General features: G+C 41.9%; 1 protein-coding gene across 1 annotated transcript; it reads right to left on the bottom strand.

Annotated features, from left to right (window-relative positions):
* Window positions 1-10,089: 10,089 nt before the first annotated feature.
* On the bottom strand, window positions 10,090-14,048 carry LOC138588454 (5-hydroxytryptamine receptor 7-like). Its single transcript, XM_069658590.1, has 2 exons — window positions 13,163-14,048; window positions 10,090-12,235 (listed from the first exon to the last, which is right to left on the bottom strand). The coding sequence occupies exons 1-2, from the start codon at window positions 13,738-13,740 to the stop codon at window positions 11,332-11,334; spliced, it is 1,482 nt and encodes a 493-aa protein (XP_069514691.1). The 5' UTR covers window positions 13,741-14,048; the 3' UTR covers window positions 10,090-11,331.
* Between the last annotated feature and the right edge of the window lie 5,564 nt (window positions 14,049-19,612).

Below are 19,612 nucleotides of genomic sequence, written 5' to 3'. Positions count from 1 at the left end.
TTTGAGTTTTGTTTTTGCAAAGTGTGACACTTTTAAGGCCATTATCCTGCTTATATCATGGTCACTTGCTAAACAACAAAAACAAGACCAATAATTTATGTTTGCATGCAAGTTTTTAACAAGCTTTAAATCCATTTTCCCTGATCGCGCCCGAGCATGGGCGCACCCCCTCGAGTATATTTGGTGACTAATTCTACCACGTTTCTTTTTTGGCCTTGACTGAGTGAGTGAGTAAATAAGTGACAGTACTTCCAGAGCCATAGAGAGAGAGAGTTGCGACATCACAATGGTGGATCATGGAGCATATTGGACCTCCACTGACGCAACTCTCTCTCTATACAGCTCTGGATACTTTGTTCGGGGAGTAGGCAGGGCTGCTCCTCTGCTGCTCGTCCGCTGTTCTCACCTACGTCTGCAGCTCGCACCTGCTTTCAAACACGTTGTCATCGGCCTCATAAGGACGGTCCTTGTAACACATTGCCCACGAAAGCGCACACTGACCTGATGCGGTTTTCACCTAGTCTTGTTTGACTGTCAAAAAGATCGTCATCCACAATCGATTAACTTGCTGGACACTCTCCCCTCGCGCTCTGTCTCTCCCATACCTGGAGCAACGTCTCCACACATGCTCGTCAAAGAAACACACACACATACAGAGAGAGAGAGACGTCCACTGGAAAGATCATGATGAATGTCAACAGAGTGGACACATACAGGGAGAGAGAAGCACACGGTTACTTACTGTTGAAAACAGTAAAAGACAACAAGATTAGCTCGCTAACCTGCCATGTCATTATCCCCAAATTAACATCAAGATTTTTTAACAGACAAATGACAGGTCATGTTTTCTGTCGCCCGCAGCCTGAAGAAAAGAGTTAAATAGCTAATGTGATGTTAGGTATCAGTAAGTTCAGTAAAGTTTTATCCTCCAAATTTGTAAAAAGAAATGTTTAAGTCCCTTATTGCTAGAATTAGATGTTAGCTTGTTAACAAAATTATAGACATTAGCTGTGTCTCAATTCGTGGGGCTACATCATTGGAAAGGCGCGGTCTACAGAGGATGAGTCATTCGTAGCCTGTGTAGACCGCTAAAGCCAAACTGAATTGAGATGGTCTGGTTTATGGAGGACTTCCTGTTTGAGTCACCAGCTATTCCCGCCTTTGTTGAAATCCAAAACGTTTACATTTAAAAGTGTATTCCTCGGCCGCCTGAGAGTCCGTCTGGGCGGAATTAGTCTCACGATTCTTTGGGCCGTGAAGGATGCACCCAATTGGCCTTCAAATACGGCCTTCGAAGGATGCAGCCCCTGAACTGGGACACAATTATTGTAAAAAGAGGCATTAGCTAATGACAGTGAACAGGAAGTTTCACCAGAATTACTTCCTGGATGTCCGATGAGTTTATTGACACCTTCCAGCCAATCAGAATTACCAGTACCAGAGCATGGTACCTTATCTCTTCAAGCTATATAATGTGTTGTTGTGTGACAAAATATTTTAGGAAGTTCAGTATCAGTTGGTGACTGTTAGAGGGGGAAAAAATGAAATGCGACCACTTTCCTGTTAAAGGTTTTCATAAATCTTTAACAGCAGCACTGTGGAGCCGCTTTTGACGGATCAGCATGAATTTTAAAGTTTGGCTGATTATTTATGTCCCAGTTTTTGGACATGACATGAGCCCTGCGCTGGATAAGAATGACAGTTAATTAGAAATGTAAAATATAATGGCTTGCATTCAGAGCAGTGAATCACCATTCTTCCTGTCTTTCTTTACCTCCCCATTTACTCTCTCTCTCTCTCTCACTCGGCCTGCCTCCATCTTTTCACGAATATATTTTGGCGCCCTCTTTCCAACACTGCACTCACACAATTTGAATCTCATTAATCTCATGTTTTAAATAACACAGATTTTATTTTTGTGCGTTTAAACATTGGCGAGGTGACTCATCAGTCTTTTAAAGGAAAGCTGTCTGTTCGGAGAAGCCCGAGTGAAAATCTTCAATAGATTGATTCATATCAGCACTTCAGTGCTGTCAGAGGAGAAATGCTTTGTTATCTTCAAATAGTTGGTCTTATCTTTGAAGCAATCATGTGACTGCTGTGAGTCTCTTTGTTCTGGGAGAGGCTTGAAGGATATTTGTGTTTGATGGGTACACAGAGACATGTTTTTGGTGTTTCTGTCAAGTCTTTTTTTCTTACAATGTTGTTTTTTCTCTTTTTTTTCAGCTGAAAACTACAAATATGTGACTGATGTTTGGGTATTCATTTGTATTTTGATGTAATAAAATGATAATCTGGGGCCAGATTCACAAAGCATTCTTAGGAAAAAATTTCATCTTAAGTGCAATTTTCTTCGTAGCTTTAGTCTTAAGAAAAAAGTTACGAAAAATTGATATTCCTGAATAAAGTTCGTATTTCGTATTTCTAACTTTCTTGTCTCTTCACAAGAAAAAAGTTTCTCCACAACTTTAAGTTGACCCTACATATGTCTTCAAATTGAGACAGTGAAAAGGTAAGCCTCAATCAATTTACTGAATTTCAGTTGTACAAGGTTCACTTACAATAGCGAGCTTTTAGTTAAACATTTATTTAGAATGGTGTCATCTCATTTCTACTAAAGTGAAACTAGCAAATGTGACAGTTAACAGTTAAAGGGCCTTTTTTTCTACTGTTGTTAAGGCAACCAGCGAATCATTAGCTGTCATTAACCTAATCGTTATATTGTGAACTGAGAGAAGGCCCGCCTCTCCTTTCATTCGATTGGACAATGAGAAAAAATGCCTAAGCCGCCCCCAGCTGCTAAAACACGTTCTGTCTAATTGGGCCCTAAAGAACTTCCCTACATTTTTTTTCTTACAAATCTTTCTAAGTTTTATCCTAAGAATATGTTTGTGACTACTTTTACCATAAATACTCTGGTATCAGTATTAAGACATAATCTGTGATCAAAATGTAGGCGTGAAGACAATCTAATTTAAAACTCTGCACATCACCAACTCGACTTCATGAGTGTAATTTCACTTAAAATATATGGGTATGAAAACTTTTTTCCACCATCAACATCAGGAGTTTTTGGAAAGAAAGGATTAAAACCAAAATAAATATTGTATTCCTTAAATAAGGGTCTATTTTTCACCTATATCTTGACATTTTCATTGCACTAACTAAAGCAAAATTGCAGCTATACCACTTCTCTGTTTGAAATGTTAATTCAGCTACACCTTACTCATAATACCTGCATGCATGTTATAAAATGACTGAATGTGGGCCTGGTAATGATTGTCCTGTCAGGTTACACATCAATATTGGCAGGGAAATGCAAATGAATAGTGTTGATGTATTTGCAAAGAACGTATTGATCATATAACCCTCACGCTGAGGCGAGAAAACAACACCGCTTGCTTGCTCTTTCAGCAGCACTGAAAGATTTCCCTCGTAGCTCACAGAGAACTTTGTTATTTTATTCACAAGTAAACAGGCAATGATCTCGCTCTTTTATAACAGGAATCTGCTTTAGTGGGTACAAGTTCGCCATAACTTTGATTCAACATGGCATAAATCAGTCAATAAATATAAAACAGACTCTAAAATATCTCTCACATCAGAGTTTCAGATAAGAAGCACAGACAGATTTAAGGGCAGAAATAACAGCTTCAGATGTGAACAGCTGTTTTCAAAAACGGTGACCTTTTGTAAAATTCAGCTTTCATCGTCACGCAGTAGATAAGCTGAAGTATAAACAACCTCATGTTGGTTTCTCTCTTCTTTAAATTACTTTGAAAGTCAGTTTGTTCACATTGACTGATGAAGCATTAAAGGAGAAGTTCGGTATTTTTAAACCTGGGCCCTATTTTTACAAATTTGGGTGTCTTTTGAAAACTTTTGAAATCAGTCCACATTGCCTCCACCGTAGCCGCGATACGGCCACAATGGCTGCAACATACGGAAATGATCCCTACAAAGATCGTCCTTTTTTTAAAGAGTTTTTTTCGACACCCACATTTTTAAAAATAGGGCTCAGGTTTAAAACTACTGAACTTCTCCTTTAAGGTTCACTTTAATGGCTAATATTAGAACTTCAATCTTCCGGACAACACAAAGTTAAAGAAAAGACGGGGTGTTAAAAGGGATACAGATACAAAGAATCTTTCAAAATTAAGTACAAATGTTGAATATTTTACAACTTATCTCTAATTTAACTTCAGTAGCTTCAGGTTGAAGTTTTACTGATGTGAGGGCATCCGTTATGGATTTAACATCAGGAACTAGAGAAGGTGCCACTCCTCCTTGCGTTACGGTTTTCCCAGTGGCCACTCGGGGTATTGCACCAAAAAAATCCCATGAACTCAAAAACATTCCCACCATACAGCCGGCCACCATTATAAAAGAGATGTCTGCAGTGTATGAATAATCCACCAGGGGGCAGAGAATCAGACCCAGAGGACCTTTGGATGAGACAACAAAAATTGAGGTCATCAGTCTGTGACCCACACAAGGTTTTTCCACGGATATTTTTGCCAAGTTTTAAAAGTGAAGGCAAGAAAAACATTTAAATTGTTCTGAAATTGTTCGACATATAATGACCTAATTTTTTTTACTTATTTTATGGTCAAATTGTGCTGAGAATGTATGTATCAAATTAGATACAGCAGGTATTTAAGATGATGTATCTGTAAATGTATCAATACTATTTTTTTTTTAGATTATGCATTCCATAAAACTTTTGATTGTTTAAGTAAACTAATTTCAAGGTGTAAATGAAATAATTGGCAATATTTAGAGTGGAAATTGTTACATTTATAGCCTATATTGTGATGATTTTTTACATACACAACCCTGCTTTATCACAATAATGGATGAGTAATTGGTTCTCCTGCTTATAGTTTTCTTTTGCAAACTGATTTTCACAAATCATATTGTTGTACAATATAAAACAAATGATTTGTTTTAAGTTTCAAGATGCTCATGGAAAAAATTGAAGAATTAAAAGAGTTTAAGGGATTAAAAACTGTGTTCTGTAAGACGTGTGGTACATTTCTGTGGGTGGTGATATTAGCTCTAAGAAGCATCTTTAAGGGGTAAAAATATGTATGTACTGCGTATGCTATTATTTGTTGAAAACATATATAAGGTAACCAGTAAATTGCAAAACAGAAACTCCTGATGTATCAAATATGATACAAAACAAATCTTATACACATTTTATTTAAAGTATAATTTTGATTATTTTCATTTAAATAAATATGTGTTAAATCACTATCCATCTCCGAATGAGGTAACATAATGGTGATGGAGCCTATGGCCCACTGACGAAAGCCTTTGCATTTGCAGTATTACAGACTGGGTGTCTGTGGTGAGATACTCGGAAAAAAATCACAAGCAGCGCCCGGTTAGCGGCTGCTTTTCTGGTCTCTGCAAGTGTTGTGAGTAAACAGTAATCTACTATGGCTGAACAAACAAAGAAAAGATTGATGACTACAGATACAACTTCAAAAATAAGTGAAAATCCAAAGAAAAAGAAACAAATTCGACGCTCAGATGAAAGCAAACAGTCTGAAAAGGAAAGCGACCGTCAGCCAGGAAAATCAAGAGTTACAACTGGAGCCAACCGTGGACGTCACACATGTGACTGTCTGGATATCTGGGAAGTGTGCTCCCGCGATTACTGTCTATCGCCATAGGTGCTGCCAAAGAGAACGAAAGATCTTCGAGATTATAACTTTAATTTATTTATTTCTATTTGTCAGAAGGCTCAGAAAAGAAAATTAGAATTTTGTGGATTTGATGGTTCAGGTCATACAAGGTTAAATCACAAATACATAGAGAGCTGGCAAGAGCCTGGTACACTTTTACTTTTAGCACTGTGTCATCAAATACAGTCGTGATTAAGGTGACTTACAAAGAAAAACAAACGCTTGGTGTTGTTTCAAGTGTTATTTTTGCACAAAGTGACGACAACAGTTACGTTTTTCACTTTTATGTCAGAGCCACAAAACCAATAATATATCAGTAAAAGTCAATATTGCTAATATTCTTTCCCGGCTGTTTAAGGTTTAAGATTTGCTGATATGAGGTCAGAATAAGGACAGGAAGTCAGTAAATGTTTAGAATGATTTTAATACAAAATGTGGTATCTGTCCATTCTCATGTACATGTGCTCTCTTCAGGTGCTGATCAGAACAGGAAAGAAGGTATTCACACTGACAGAAACCAAAGCTTTTCATTATTAAGTGTATTTATTTACATTTGAAACAAAAGAGGGTCAAATACTTCCCTCTGTGCTGACTGATGGCAGAACCTTAAAACACACACGATCCGTCACCATGAAATCTGTTTGTTCTTGTTCTTTCATTTTCAAAGGTTTCTGCATATGTTTCATGGACCATCTGCTCATCAAACCTTCTTTAAAAGCTCATTAAAAACCTGCTGTTCAACGTCAACATGTTTATATCTGGAGCAACAAGGTTTCATCATGACAGCATTTTTTACGGTCCTATCTCCAGGAAGCCTTTGTTGTAAGCATTCTGGGAATTTGATTGGTTGCAGATAAATCCCATAGAACTTGTCTTACTGCTCGGGAGTAATGTCATTATTTCCCATTACTTTCTCGTCTTTTCATTATGTACAGCTTTTCTTTACAAAAATACAGGTGTTGGCAAACAGCATATAAAAACAATACTACCCCCCGAGGGCTGCTCTTTGTTGTGATTCAGCTGTCAGGACAAAGACTTGCAGGGTCAGTGTTGTATGTCTAATCCCAGTGGAGAACATCCCCTTTGGTGCAAGTGCTTCAGAAAAAAGGGCGATTAAAAGCACTGATCAGGACGACAATACGGTTTGTTTGTGGCCTTTCTGGTCAAAAACAACACGCTGAGCGTCAGTTGGCACAAAAAGGCCAGAAATGCTTGAAATTTCAAGTATTCCTGTCACACCTCCGGTAGCATTTAGCAGCAGGCCGCCGTCACAACATTACCCTTTAAAAGTACCGTGCTGTTTCATGATGTTTTGTGGTAACAGTCATTGTGTGAGAGCATTTAAGTCCACATCCTCAAACGGGGGATGGCAGCCATCATCTGTGTGCCGTTGTAGTGTTTGATCTTTGGTTGGTGTTTCTGTTTAGCTGCCATTGACACAGATCTCCTATACCACTGTTTCCAAACCTAATTGACCTTTGACCCCTTCTTGTGACCTCTCATCACAGCCTGAACAAATGTACGTCTATTTCTTCTCTTTTTTTGGGATGTTTTAGAGGATAATTCACAAATATACACAAATTAAAGTATCGTACAAATTATGAAGGGGTGTTATATTTTTGTGACGCAGGCCTTCCAGTTGTACCTTACAGGTCTAGGTCAGCTCCCTTAAATCAGCTGTGAAAATGTAGGAAACATGGTAAGAAGAGTGAAAACTACAAAAAGATTAAGCTCTATTTGTTGCTCTGTTTTCAGTGAAGGCGGCTGATAGATCCGATACATCTATGTGCGAGTGTTTTAGAGGCTGCCCACCCAGGAAAGTGCAGCGAAGGAGACAGGCTTTTTAACTCTTGTCAAACAGGAGGGAACATTCGGTCACACCTGTCAGCCATGTCTGGTGCTGAGATGCGGCTGACAACCACTGAATGCTGCAGGAGAGTTTCTACCTTTAATTCACCTTTTACCACATGTCCCCTCTCCGCGAAACAGCTCGTGTCCGACCAATAACAACACTTAAAAACCATTACTGTGTGAGGCTGACTGGGTTTTGATCGTGTTACCTTCATACTTTCAGTTCCCCACACACGAGAGCCAGCGAGCATATTTTCAAATACAGATCTTGTCAAGTTAACAAGACTTGGCAGGCTCTGCATCTGGATGGGTTCCGTTTTGGACGCAGTTCTGGAAAGATGTGCCCCCGCTCATGTCGACAAGCAAACACTCTATTCTAATGACGGGAAATGGAGCCGAGCCCAGAACGAGTTCAATTCATGGGCCGCTCAAACTTTTCGGTTCACAGCCCCCAGACTGAACTAATTCCTTTACTTACAAGGCTGAAGGCATGGATTGGCCGAACCATGAACTACGACAGCACAGATTTATTTGAGGTTGAACATTTCAGCTGGCAGTACTTCTGAGTGTTTCTACTACTCAGTTCGAAAGGTCACGGATCCAGAAAGCATCCACAAACCCTACTGTACTTTTCTCTGGATGGACTCCTTCAGTGTTCACAGTTTGTTCTTCATTCGCTCACTAACAGTGCGGGGTACGATTGCCCACCGATCATCAAGGCCGATGCCTGCATTTTATTTTGGCAAACTGAATGCCCAGCATCTCTGCTGCAGTCCCGCTTTGTGATTAAGGCTCAGAGGATGGGTATATTCTTTGTGTCGCACAGAGCAGCTTCAATTAATGATTAGAAAAAGACCAATTACAGTGGTTACTGAGTAAAAAGGGATTTTACTGCCCTCTGTTGCTGCTTCTCTCTTAGCTGCAGTTCAAACTAATGAGGACACAATTTCAGCAGCACAGGCAGACTGTTATATCACTGCTAGAGTTGTAAAAGGGCCATTTAATATCACCCAAAATACTGCATTTATAAGGAATAAGATTTGCTACTAATCTCTGTCCCAATAAAAAACACAATATTACAAAAAATGATGCCAAAAATATGGCTAAGCATGCCCCAGCTGCTGCGTTTAAGGTACTTACATGAACGTATAGTAGGAGCTCATTCCCGGCACCGCACTGGACATGGCATTACCATTAAATTGATTGGAATTTTAATGTGCATAAACACTATATGCACTCTCTCCTGCCGCTCTAAAGCACTTCCCCAGAGCTAAACCTGTGCTTTACTATAATGAAACTCAGAGTCTCCTAATCCCTGTGGGAGGTGCTCGGAAATATCAGCGAAATACCTGCTCATTTCCTCCCCTCGATACGTCCGAGACAGATTTCTACTCCGAGCCTTGAGCTTGATTAAGATGCCAAGAGAAAACTACGTTAGATAGTGGGTGTCTGTGATTTTGGCACATTAGATCATTAATAATTAATGTCAGTTGCTGTACTGAAATGAGTCGCTCATCCTGCAATAATCGCTGTAGCTAAGTTTGAGTCAAAAGTGGATCACAGTGGGATAGGATGAGGGTTTATTTCCCCTTCCTGGTTTGAGACCTTGGTCAGTGCCAATGTTCAGCCCAGATTGTCTTATAGTGTGACAGAAGAAGTCCTAACCCTTTTAAACAGATGTTTGATGTTTAAGATTTAAAATTGGGATGATTAAGTCAGTACTTTCTGGGCGGGAGCCCAACAGCCAATGAGAGACAAGTCTGCGAGGAGCTGACGGTAAGATGTAGAGCGCTGAGACCTACGTGAGTTGACAGATATGAAAACAGTTAATATCGCAACAACAATTTTCCTCTTAAGACTTGTACAGCTCTTAGTTCGCTGCCCTGTGAGATCACACGAGATCATACTGGATCACAGGTTGTACGTCGCTCTGGCAGTAAGAGTCTTGTAGCACATGCATGTTTGAGTTTAGAGAGGACAATGTCTGTGGAGTTTCTCCTTACGTGTATGATCATCACCATTTCAAAACTCCTGCAGGAGTGATGAACGACTCGTTGTACTGACTCGGGAGTCACGAGTCCTCATCGGCACTAACTCGTTCACTGACTCACCCCTCCTACCCGATCAATTAGGGCCAAAAACAATCAGAAGGTCTGGGAGGGCTGCATGATTAAATTTAATCTCCATTAATGTTAGCGGAGTGCTAAACTGGATGTTAGCCCGATCTGAAGTCTCCAGTGCGCATGCTCTATGGGCGCTTGGGCCGATGGGGGATTCAAGATCTAGGTAACTGACTCGGAAAACCCAACTCTTTAGTGAGTGACTCATACAAACTCGAGTTAGTAAAAAGAGTCGAACCTCCCGCCTCTATCCTGCAGTTTGAGCCCGGTTAAGAGACTTATTTCTTTCTAATGCAAATGTATTGTCGAGCAAAAGGCACGCACTTCTCGACTGTAGGTTTGCTGCTGTTTTGGTGTTTGGGCTGCTTCACACAACACACATAATGTTAAGAAACCACCTTGGGGTCTGAGCAACAGTGAGAGGCATGTATTTATTATTTTTATCAACCTAAGAAATAACAGCACACTGCTCAAAAATTAAATAAATATTCTTGCATTTGGAGGACAAAAATGTACAAGAGACAAGTGGGCTCTTCTTTACCCACGATCCACTCTCCTGTTACCTTCTGCCTGGATAGTGCTGCTTTCACAAGCTTCACTGTGACATAAACAAAAGCTCAAACTGAGCCATTAACATCTCGGGCTGCCCGGGGAACTTTCAAACGCCGTGTCTGATCTGAAATTGTGAGGTGCATAGTTTGAAAAGAGACGCTTATGTGCTGCAACCTTAAACGACAAAGGCACAGGATCGTTCAGAGGCGATCTTGTCTCCCAACACGTCTCCTGGATATAACTTCCATCCTATGACCTACGACTTCCTGACAACGTCGTCCCCTCAGAAATGCTCTGTGTTGATTAGTGAGCAGCAGGACTACAAAACAGATATAAATTCAAAGTTGTGACAAGTTTTGGCACATTGGACACAGAGTGATATTGACTGGGGGAAAAAAACATATTCAAAAGATATAAACTCATATCAGGTACAACAGATCATCAGAAGGAGCCATCTGGCTCCTGTGGCTTCACTTGTGTACAAATTTTTACATGTCAGTCTAGTTTGACTTTTATTAGCTCATCCGCTTCTTGTTACGTTTGTCCATTTAAGCAAACCCAGCGTTTAGGAGCAGTGAAAACAGTGGTATCACCAGGGATCAAGGTGAAGACATTTGGTGTTCGAGCCTCGAGGGCCGACTGGAATCCACCGTTCTTGGCTATTTGTGGAAACACAAGATAACGGGAACTGATTGTAGCTCCAACTTTTGTGCCAATAAAATGTGCAAAGCCGTCCAGCAGGGTTGGAATCAATTTCAAATACACCAAAGTATCACCTATGGTTCCAATAGCTGGACCTCACCATCAGGTTATAAGCGTTCAGTGTCTGTGCTGCAGCAGCACGATTCAGACATTGTGAATTAATCACCAGTGTCTCAAAATGTCGCTCAATTGTTTCTTAATCCCTGGGAAAAGTTTCTTCCTCTGTTTGCCTTCCTGTGCATCCATTTAATCACACAGTCCTTCCTCATCTCGTTGCAGCAATCATCGCACACATTTTGGGGAAATAAACAGTCTGGCAGCGTGGTGACCTTGTGCCACAGGCTGAGCCCCACTGGGCGTTTTCCCTAATGGTACGTCTCTGTCAGAGTCTGCAGTTACACTGACCTAAATCCTTACACATCAGTGTCTGGCTTCTCCACTAGTTTCAAAGCCTCATGCATGCCAGCCGCCGACAGCTTCCGATTGATGTTCCTGTAGCGGCACCGCAGGAGGTTGCTATAGGTGGTCCTCAGATCCCGGTTGAAAAAAGCATAAATGAAGGGATTAATGAGGGAGTTGGCGTATCCGAGCCACAAAAGAGTTCTCTCAAGCCAGAGCGGAACGCAGCTGCACTCCACGCCGCAGATAAACGGCCTGGCAGTGGACACCAAGAAGAACGGCAGCCAGCAGAAGGTGAAGGCGCCGACCACGATACCCAGAGTGGCCGCAGCCTTCTGCTCCCGTTTGAAGATGGACTGGTTTTTCCTCTTCCGGCGTTGGTGGTGTTCGCCGGTCTTGAGGAGGCGAGAGACGCGCGTGCTGCACTCCTCCTCCACCTCACGCTGGAGCTTCAATGCAGCTGCCACGCAGTCCAAACTCTCCTCCTCTTCCTCAATTTCATCCTGCTCAGCCTCTGTCCCTTCAACGCTTCCTGTTTCTTCTGACACTGCGGGCGGGTGAACTTGCTGCCCTCCTCTTCCCCCTCGGGGAGCCGCCCCTGCACCATGATCCCCTACCCTGGGGAAGCCGGTGATGGTGTGCTTGGCAGCGCTGAGTTTTGCTGCCCGGTAGATCCTGTAGTACATGATCAACATCACTGACATGGGGATGTAGAATGCCACCGCCGTGGAGTACACGGTGTAGCCAAAGTCCTGACTGATGAGGCAGACTCTGCCGTCGTTGACGTTCTGCGCCCAGCCGAACAGAGGGGGGAGGGTGATGGAGGCTGAGAGGAGCCACACTGACAGGATCATCTTGGCCATGCAGCAGCCGTTTTGCCGGACAGGATACGTCAGGGGTTTTGTGATACCCAAATACCTATAGAGAGAAATATGATTAAAGATTTCCAAAACAGGCAGACAAATTTCACCTGAACCAGAATTCTTTTTTCAATTATTGCCAACAATAAGGTTTTTTCTTTGCTTATCCTGCCCTGAGTAATATGTTCTCTCCACCCTCAACAAGGTGCCCTTGAGCAAGGTGCTTAAAACAATCTGTTTCGGCATATGCAGCCCCCAGGTGGGGAACAGTGTCATATTGTGAAGCTCCAAGGTGCTAAGAAATGTGTGATCAGTGCACCTTTAACTGTTAAAAAAAGATAAAGCCAGACTGCAAATAAAGGTGGAAACATTTATTACATTTTTTATGTTGTATTTGGCATTTTGGGGGTAATCTGAGAGTCACGGCGTGTTGTTTTTCAATGCTTTAATCTCCCTCTCCGACCCTTTTAAGCAATTCAAACTTGTGAAGTAATAAAAGAACTTGGTGTACAGCAAAGAACAAAGCCGAAAGGTCGCAGGCTTGATCTGCACATCAGGCACAATTTTGTCTGAGCCAGAGTGAGCCTCCGCGCTTCGATCACCCGCACACAAACCGAGCGATAAAAATGTTATCAGACTACATTATGTGATTTTTGTAAGCAAAGTGATGTGAGGGGAGATTGAAGGATCAGTAATTGACAAAACGTGCTCTCTTCTGAGGACATGTTGTACATGTGGAGGAGTCTGGGTCCAAAATTTTGATGCGTAAAAGTTGAATAAAGCAATTGCAGGGAAATAAGGCTGCCGATATTTTATACATATTGCCAACAATCTATGAAGCGTTTTAAATAGACCATAGTGTCTTTTCAAGGTTAATAATAATCAAGTAGATTTGTGTATTACAACTGTTTGACATATTGTTTCACTGGTTTTAGGATGCAAAAGATTCTGACTTTGTTAAAGTCATAAAAGAAGTTGATCTCACCTGTCAATGCTTATTACGCACAGACTCATAATGGACGCGGTGCAGCACATCACATCCATGGCGATAAAAACGTTACAGAAAAATTGTCCAAATATCCACTGACCGCCAATCAAGTCCGTGATGCTGACGAACGGCATCACGGCCAGAGCCACTGACAGGTCCGCCATGGCCAGAGAAACGATCAGATAGTTGGACGGCTGGCGCAGCTTCTTGACGAAGCACACGGAGATCACCACCAGTAAGTTCCCGCAGATTGTGGACAGCGTGAGCATGGTGAGGACCCCGCCAATCAGGACTTTCTCGACCCTGCCGTAGCTCAGAATCTGCTCGCCGCACCGGGTCCCGTTCGTCTCCATGACCTGCGGCTGACTGGAGGTGGACGGAGACGTCGCTGCTGCCGCTGCTGCTGCAGCCTCTGCGGCGCCCTGCGCAATCATCAGCAGCCGGGGCGCAAGAGCCTCCGAGATCATCATGTTGGTGGAGCCCCCGGGATCTTCACCACCGACCCTGTCCTCTATCATGAACGACGACCTCATGTTGCCACCGAAGCTTCCGTTACTCGCTCCCACAACAACCATTCTGCTGCCGCCTGTTCCTCTTTATCCATGGGCTTGGAGACCCGTCCGGTGGTGACATAGACGCGCACAGATGTGCCGATGTTGGTGTGAGAAATTAGTAATTCCTAAACACAGCCCCCTCAGGGTTAACTACTCCGACATACTCTCTCTCTCTTTATAAAGCTTCGACGCCTTAATTCTTTATATTTAGAGGCATACTCGTCATTACGCACGTGGCGCGCCGCCGGCATATTCCCAAAATACCTGACCTATAAAAACGATTTTCTCCCACCCCTGTTGTCTGTGACCACCCTGGCTTCTTTCCGCTTTTGAGCTCGATGTGCAGAGAGAAGGAAACTTAAAAACCGCAGTGCGCGCATCACAAAAGTTGACGCGTGACGTAGAAAGACATGTTGGATGTATTTTGGGCAGCCGAATAGTTCGCATCCTAACATTCACAAAGGTGATCCTCAGAAAACAAAATGCTCTCGTCAATTTTTTGGGTTCATTCTACCGAAAATGTCTTTGCAAGGACAAACTATGTCCATGGAAGACCGTGCGTAATTGCGCAGAAGAAGTAAATGTTCTGTCGATTTCAAATACATTTTGGTGTGGTGGTTTCTCCCTCCCTGCACACACACATGCCCACACACACACAAAGGAGGGGAAGAAAGACAAAGGACGAGATTACACAGATTGTGTTTGGACGATAAAAGAGTGGGCAGTCGCAGAGCATTTAAGAAAATTGCTTCTATTATTCAAATAATCCATCCAAGAAAAAGCTGAGGAACATTGTGTCACATTTTTTGGATGATTGCAACACAGTCTCAGCCGGGCTATATTTATGATTGGTTCCAGATTTAACTTTGATCATTCCACTTTTAAGCGAAACAAGACAGGATGGTTAAGTGACTTCATTTCATGGAGACAGGTTTAATTTTAAAGATCGGTTGCTCCTCATGTAACCAAGGTGAAGGAGCTGAAGTGCTGATTCCACTTCAATCATTTTGCTATTTACCGTTCAAGCGGAGGCATTAAATTAGTGTTTGGACAAGCTGTGCAATCTTCCCTCATTTCACTTGTAAAACTTATGAGATTTATGTTGCTGGAGGCGGGAGCAGGGACCCAAATAGCTCCTGAAGCCTTTTCATCATTTTCTAATCTGAGCCAAATTATTTTGTGATAACCCCATACGTGGGCATGTTACTAATGCAGCGGGTAGGCTTGAATAGTGGCGCACCCAAGCGGTTATAAGCGGAAACTGCAGGTTGTTGCGGGTGATTTTGACGGTATACTTTATGCAATTCCTTCTTTTCTAAGAGATCGCGCGCTTGTATATTACGGACGAAAGGTCATCATGGGATTGCCTGTAGTCTTCTAGCAAATTGCATGGTTCAATTTCACTTCAAGGGTCTTCAAGGAAACTTATGAGTTTAAATCTAGGTGTGTGCTTTCTAATTCTTTTGTCTTATGAACCAGCTTCACATCTTGTCGAGGGTGAGCTGCAGTTTCCTCCTCTGATTGTTTAATTTAAAGCATTAAAAGAGCTAAACGAAATATCCAGCTAAAAGTTAGAAGTCTAAAGAACATTATGTTCCTTTTTTCTCCTTTCTGATGTTTTTCTGATGTTGTGACCCCTCTGATTTACATCGGGTACCGGCTGGGAGTCTTGTGTCCTTTAATAATAGTGATAAATAAATTCAGAGTATCTTAAGATGAAGGAAAAATATATCCAAACAGGTGATATTGCTGCTTTCGCCCTGCAAAGTCCCATTTAATCAGAGTACAGACACAAGAGAGCTGCAAAAAATAGCCCTCTATGCAAACAAGCCTCAATCATTAAACAGGTCAGACTTCCTGAAAGGACGTCTACCTTCACAAGTCTATTTAAACCCACAGCAGCGGCACAGTTAAGCAATGTAAACCACAAAAGGCTGCAGGTCGATGCCAGCAGCAAATTAAAGGGTCAGCGCTCTTGCTGATTGGACATCACACCAGAATCGTGTTTGTGCAGCTCTGGGAATAAGAACAAGCTTTTTTAAAAGGTTGTGAGAATATTTTGAGCATGTAAAAAATCCTGTGTGTTTCCCAGTTTGCTTTCAAAGCATCAAAAACTGCTCACGTCAGCTGCATTTTTAGCAACAACGTGAGAGCAGATGTGTTATTTTTTGAACAACATGATGAATTGGAAGCAGGTCAACAAACCACCAGCTGACAGGAAACTTTGGTCTCGACGCCGAGTGCTCCCCAGGTGTCTGATCATTTTTAATATTGTCAGCACCTTTAAAATAGGTTGCTGGGTCAACATTATTTGCTCCACTTTGGAGGTTGATAGATGAAAAAAAATGAATCCCCTTTCTAGCAAGTTATTTAAACTCTCACAAGGGTTAATCAAATAACCACTGACAGGTGAAAAACATTGATTATCTTTTTACAGTGGCCCCTGTCAGTGGGTGGGATATGTTCGGCAGCAAGTGAAGTTGATGTGTTGTGATGGCTAGATGACTGGGTCTGAGCATCTCCAAAGCTGCAGCTCTTGTGGGGTGTTCCCGGTCTGCAGTGGTCAGTACCTACCAAAAGTGGTCCAAGGAAGGAAAAACAGTGAACCAGCAACAGGTTCATGGGCGGCCAAGGCTCACTGATGCACGCGGGGAGAGAAGGTTGGCCTGTGTGGTCCGATCTAAGAGAAGAGCTACCGTAGCTCAAATAGCTGAAAAAGTTAATGTTCGTTCTGATAGAATGGTGTCAGAACACACAGTGCATCGCAGTTTACCAAAACATTGTTGCAGACCAAGTACACCCCTTAATGGAAACTGTATTCCCAAACAGGAATGGTTTGAGGAACAAGACGACGAGTTCAAGGTGTTGACTTGGCCTCCAAATTCCCCAGATCTCAATCCAATCGAGCATCTGTGGGATGTGCTGGACAAACAAGTCTGATCCATGGAGGCCCCACCTCGCAACTTACAGGACTTAAAGGATCTGCTGCTGACGTCTTGGTGCCAGATACCTCAGCACACCTTCAGAGGTCTAGTGGAGTCCATGCCTCGATGGGTCAGGGTTGTTTTGGCAGCAAAAGATGAACCTACACAATATTAGGCAGGTAGTAATAATGTTATGGCTGATCAGTGTGTATGTGAGTCCTTCAGCTGGAACTAACAAACACTTCACGTCAACTTGTGCTGCCTTTTCAGAGCTCTGACTTCAACCATCCAACACATTTAGGATAAAGTGGGATGCTGACTGAAAGCCAGGCCTTATAAACCAACATAGTGTCTGACTGAGCTAATGCTCTTGTAGCTCAATGGGGGGGGAATACGTGCAGATGAAAGCTAGGTGGAGGCCTTCCCCAAACATATATATATATCTTCGGAAAAACTTGTTGAGTATCAAACCTTTATTGTACTTTTAAGATCACCCAAAATAAATTAGGGAAAGCTGACAGCTCACATTATTAAAAGAGGAAAATGTATGAAGAAGCTGCTGGTTCTTTTTTCCTTGGCACCTTGACGCATTGCTTCTGCATTATTATTGTCTTGAAAAGTATAAATTTTAGATTTTTATCCGAAGCTTGGCTCTTTGAAACTCTCATCTCTCTGCAGCTCTTACTCTACAGCCTGAGCTTCTATTATCTCGTGCAGTTTTTATGCCCCTGCTGGGATTATACATAATGACCTTTTAGCATCCTTTCATCTGTGATTATTGTATCAATTTTATTTTGTTACCTTCCTTTGGTTACTTTTGTCCTTTATTGCCCCATTCCATGATCCTGGGAGGAATAAACGAGTCAAGCCAATGAATATATGAATAAATGAATACTGAATTCAATCATTTCCCGCCCTCTCGCATGGCTACAAATTATTTACCAAGCGCATTGTACTATATTTAAGATGATCATGTTTTTGTTCCTTTGATACTAAATTTAGACTAATATAACAGTCTAGCAAATACTTAGGATGCATTAATCAGCAAAAAAAGTTCTGAATTATTCAAGATTGCGTTCTAACACTTTGGCAAATAACTTGCAAATGTTTGTGTGGACTGCACTAGTATAAAGTAGGCTACAGATGCTCACAGATAAATCCCACCTATTCTTTTAAATACTGCTACCATCTGGTGAGATGTTGCACTGCTTTAACATCTCAATTGACAACAATAACTCAGTAACCAACTTCTTTTAAGATTTTTGCTAATATAACATGCTAAAAGTTGCAATGTTACATTAGCAAAACTGTTACCGTGCTCATTCATATGTTCACTTTGTTTCAATTAAGTTTCAGGCAACATTTGGTACTAAGTTAACATGCTAACACTCCATGCTACATGCAAGAGGCTGATAAAATATCTACATGTTAAGAACCTCTTTGTGCTTAGGTATGAAACAAACATGCTGCTCGGCCACATAATGATGCTGTAAAGTGGCCCAGTAACACTTCTTCAATGAACGTTTGCCAGAGTACCTTAACTTTTTTAAACCTTAACATTAGCTAAGCTAGCTTTTTTGTCCTATTTGTATCGATATTATCTTTTTTAGTTCTTTTATTTTACCCCTTCTTGTGGATCATTATAAATAAATGTATCTTTAAAATGACTTATTAATTTATCTATTTAGAACATTATTCATGGTGCAACAAGTATAATTTTATGACATTAAGTCAAAAGGGCTTAACAGGGGTGTTAGCATGTTTATATGAAAGTTCCTGATTGTGGGGCACAAAAGATATGTATTTCACTTTAAAATACAACAAAAAATAGAACCATAATGAAGTCGGAGGCTTTTGAAGCCTTAAGTTTGGCAATTTAGCCGTCCAGCTTTAGACTTTTTTTAACTAGACGTGGCCATATTTTGATGAGACTGAGGGTAAGCTATAGCATTGTTACGTCTCTCGCTGTTTAACGGGCACCATTGTCGTGACTTGTCAGTAGCCAAGCCCGAAAGACTACCCCACTTTGACTCTAAATTAGAATTAAAATAAATACCATACTGTATTGATTAAAACTTGAAACTAGCTATAGGGACCATAGGGCAATGTTAACTTATTCTGAGTTAATTTTCCGTTTTGGACCATTGGAGTGGTTCCCTGCTGGTTATAACTTATTAGAAATGACAGAGACTTAAAGCAAATTCACTGAGACTTCACTTTAGAAGCCACGAGGCTACGTCCCCTTTTACAGTCTATTGTGTGAAAGGCCTTTTATTCTGAAGGCAGAATCGCCTGGAGGCAGCTTCCTCCACCTGTCGCGCCGCTGAGACAGGAAATCCCATTCCAGTGACTCCACTGATTCCTGCCACAGTTTAAAGCCTCCCCACAGGGAAAGGGTGTAAATACTGTGTTGCCAGGTTGGAGAGAAATCCGCCTCTTAGCGGTAGGCTTCGGGTAGCGTAGCGCTGTGGCGTATTCCTGGCGTGCAAAGGAAGCAGCTTGATTTGAGGGATAGCAGAAACCGGATCTGGATTCCGTGAACAACACAAGTATCCTCCGAAACGGATTTCAAAACACGGTAACGCTGAGGATTACATGACTGACGAAGATGAAAGAAGGGCGTTTATTTACCGAATTCATCCACCTTTTGATGGGGGGAAATTTATGATGATTGTTTTTCATATGTCAGAGGATCGTTGCGGTTCAGACTGGAAGATTAGGCGGTGGATTTGTGCAGAAGAAATACAGACGCTTCTTCCTCCTTCCACCTTCACGGGATTGACGGCTGGCCTGACATCATTGGCTGCTCGTTGGGAATGAATCATCGCCTCCATCAGGGGGGGTACAGGGATGCTGTCACTGTCGCTGCACCCTTAAAACACCACAGATAACCCCACACGTACACTAACCCACAGAGCCGGACTTGTCTCTGCTCTCTGACAACACAAAGCCGTTAATTCTCTGGAGCC

Source organism: Semicossyphus pulcher, unplaced genomic scaffold, assembly GCF_022749685.1.
Source record: "Semicossyphus pulcher isolate SPU_LCO1_2020_fin unplaced genomic scaffold, fSemPul1.0.p SCAF_12, whole genome shotgun sequence".
Lineage (NCBI taxonomy): Eukaryota > Metazoa > Chordata > Actinopteri > Labriformes > Labridae > Semicossyphus > Semicossyphus pulcher.
Note: the sequence above shows the minus strand (reverse complement) of the source record. Positions and strands in the feature narration are given on the sequence as shown.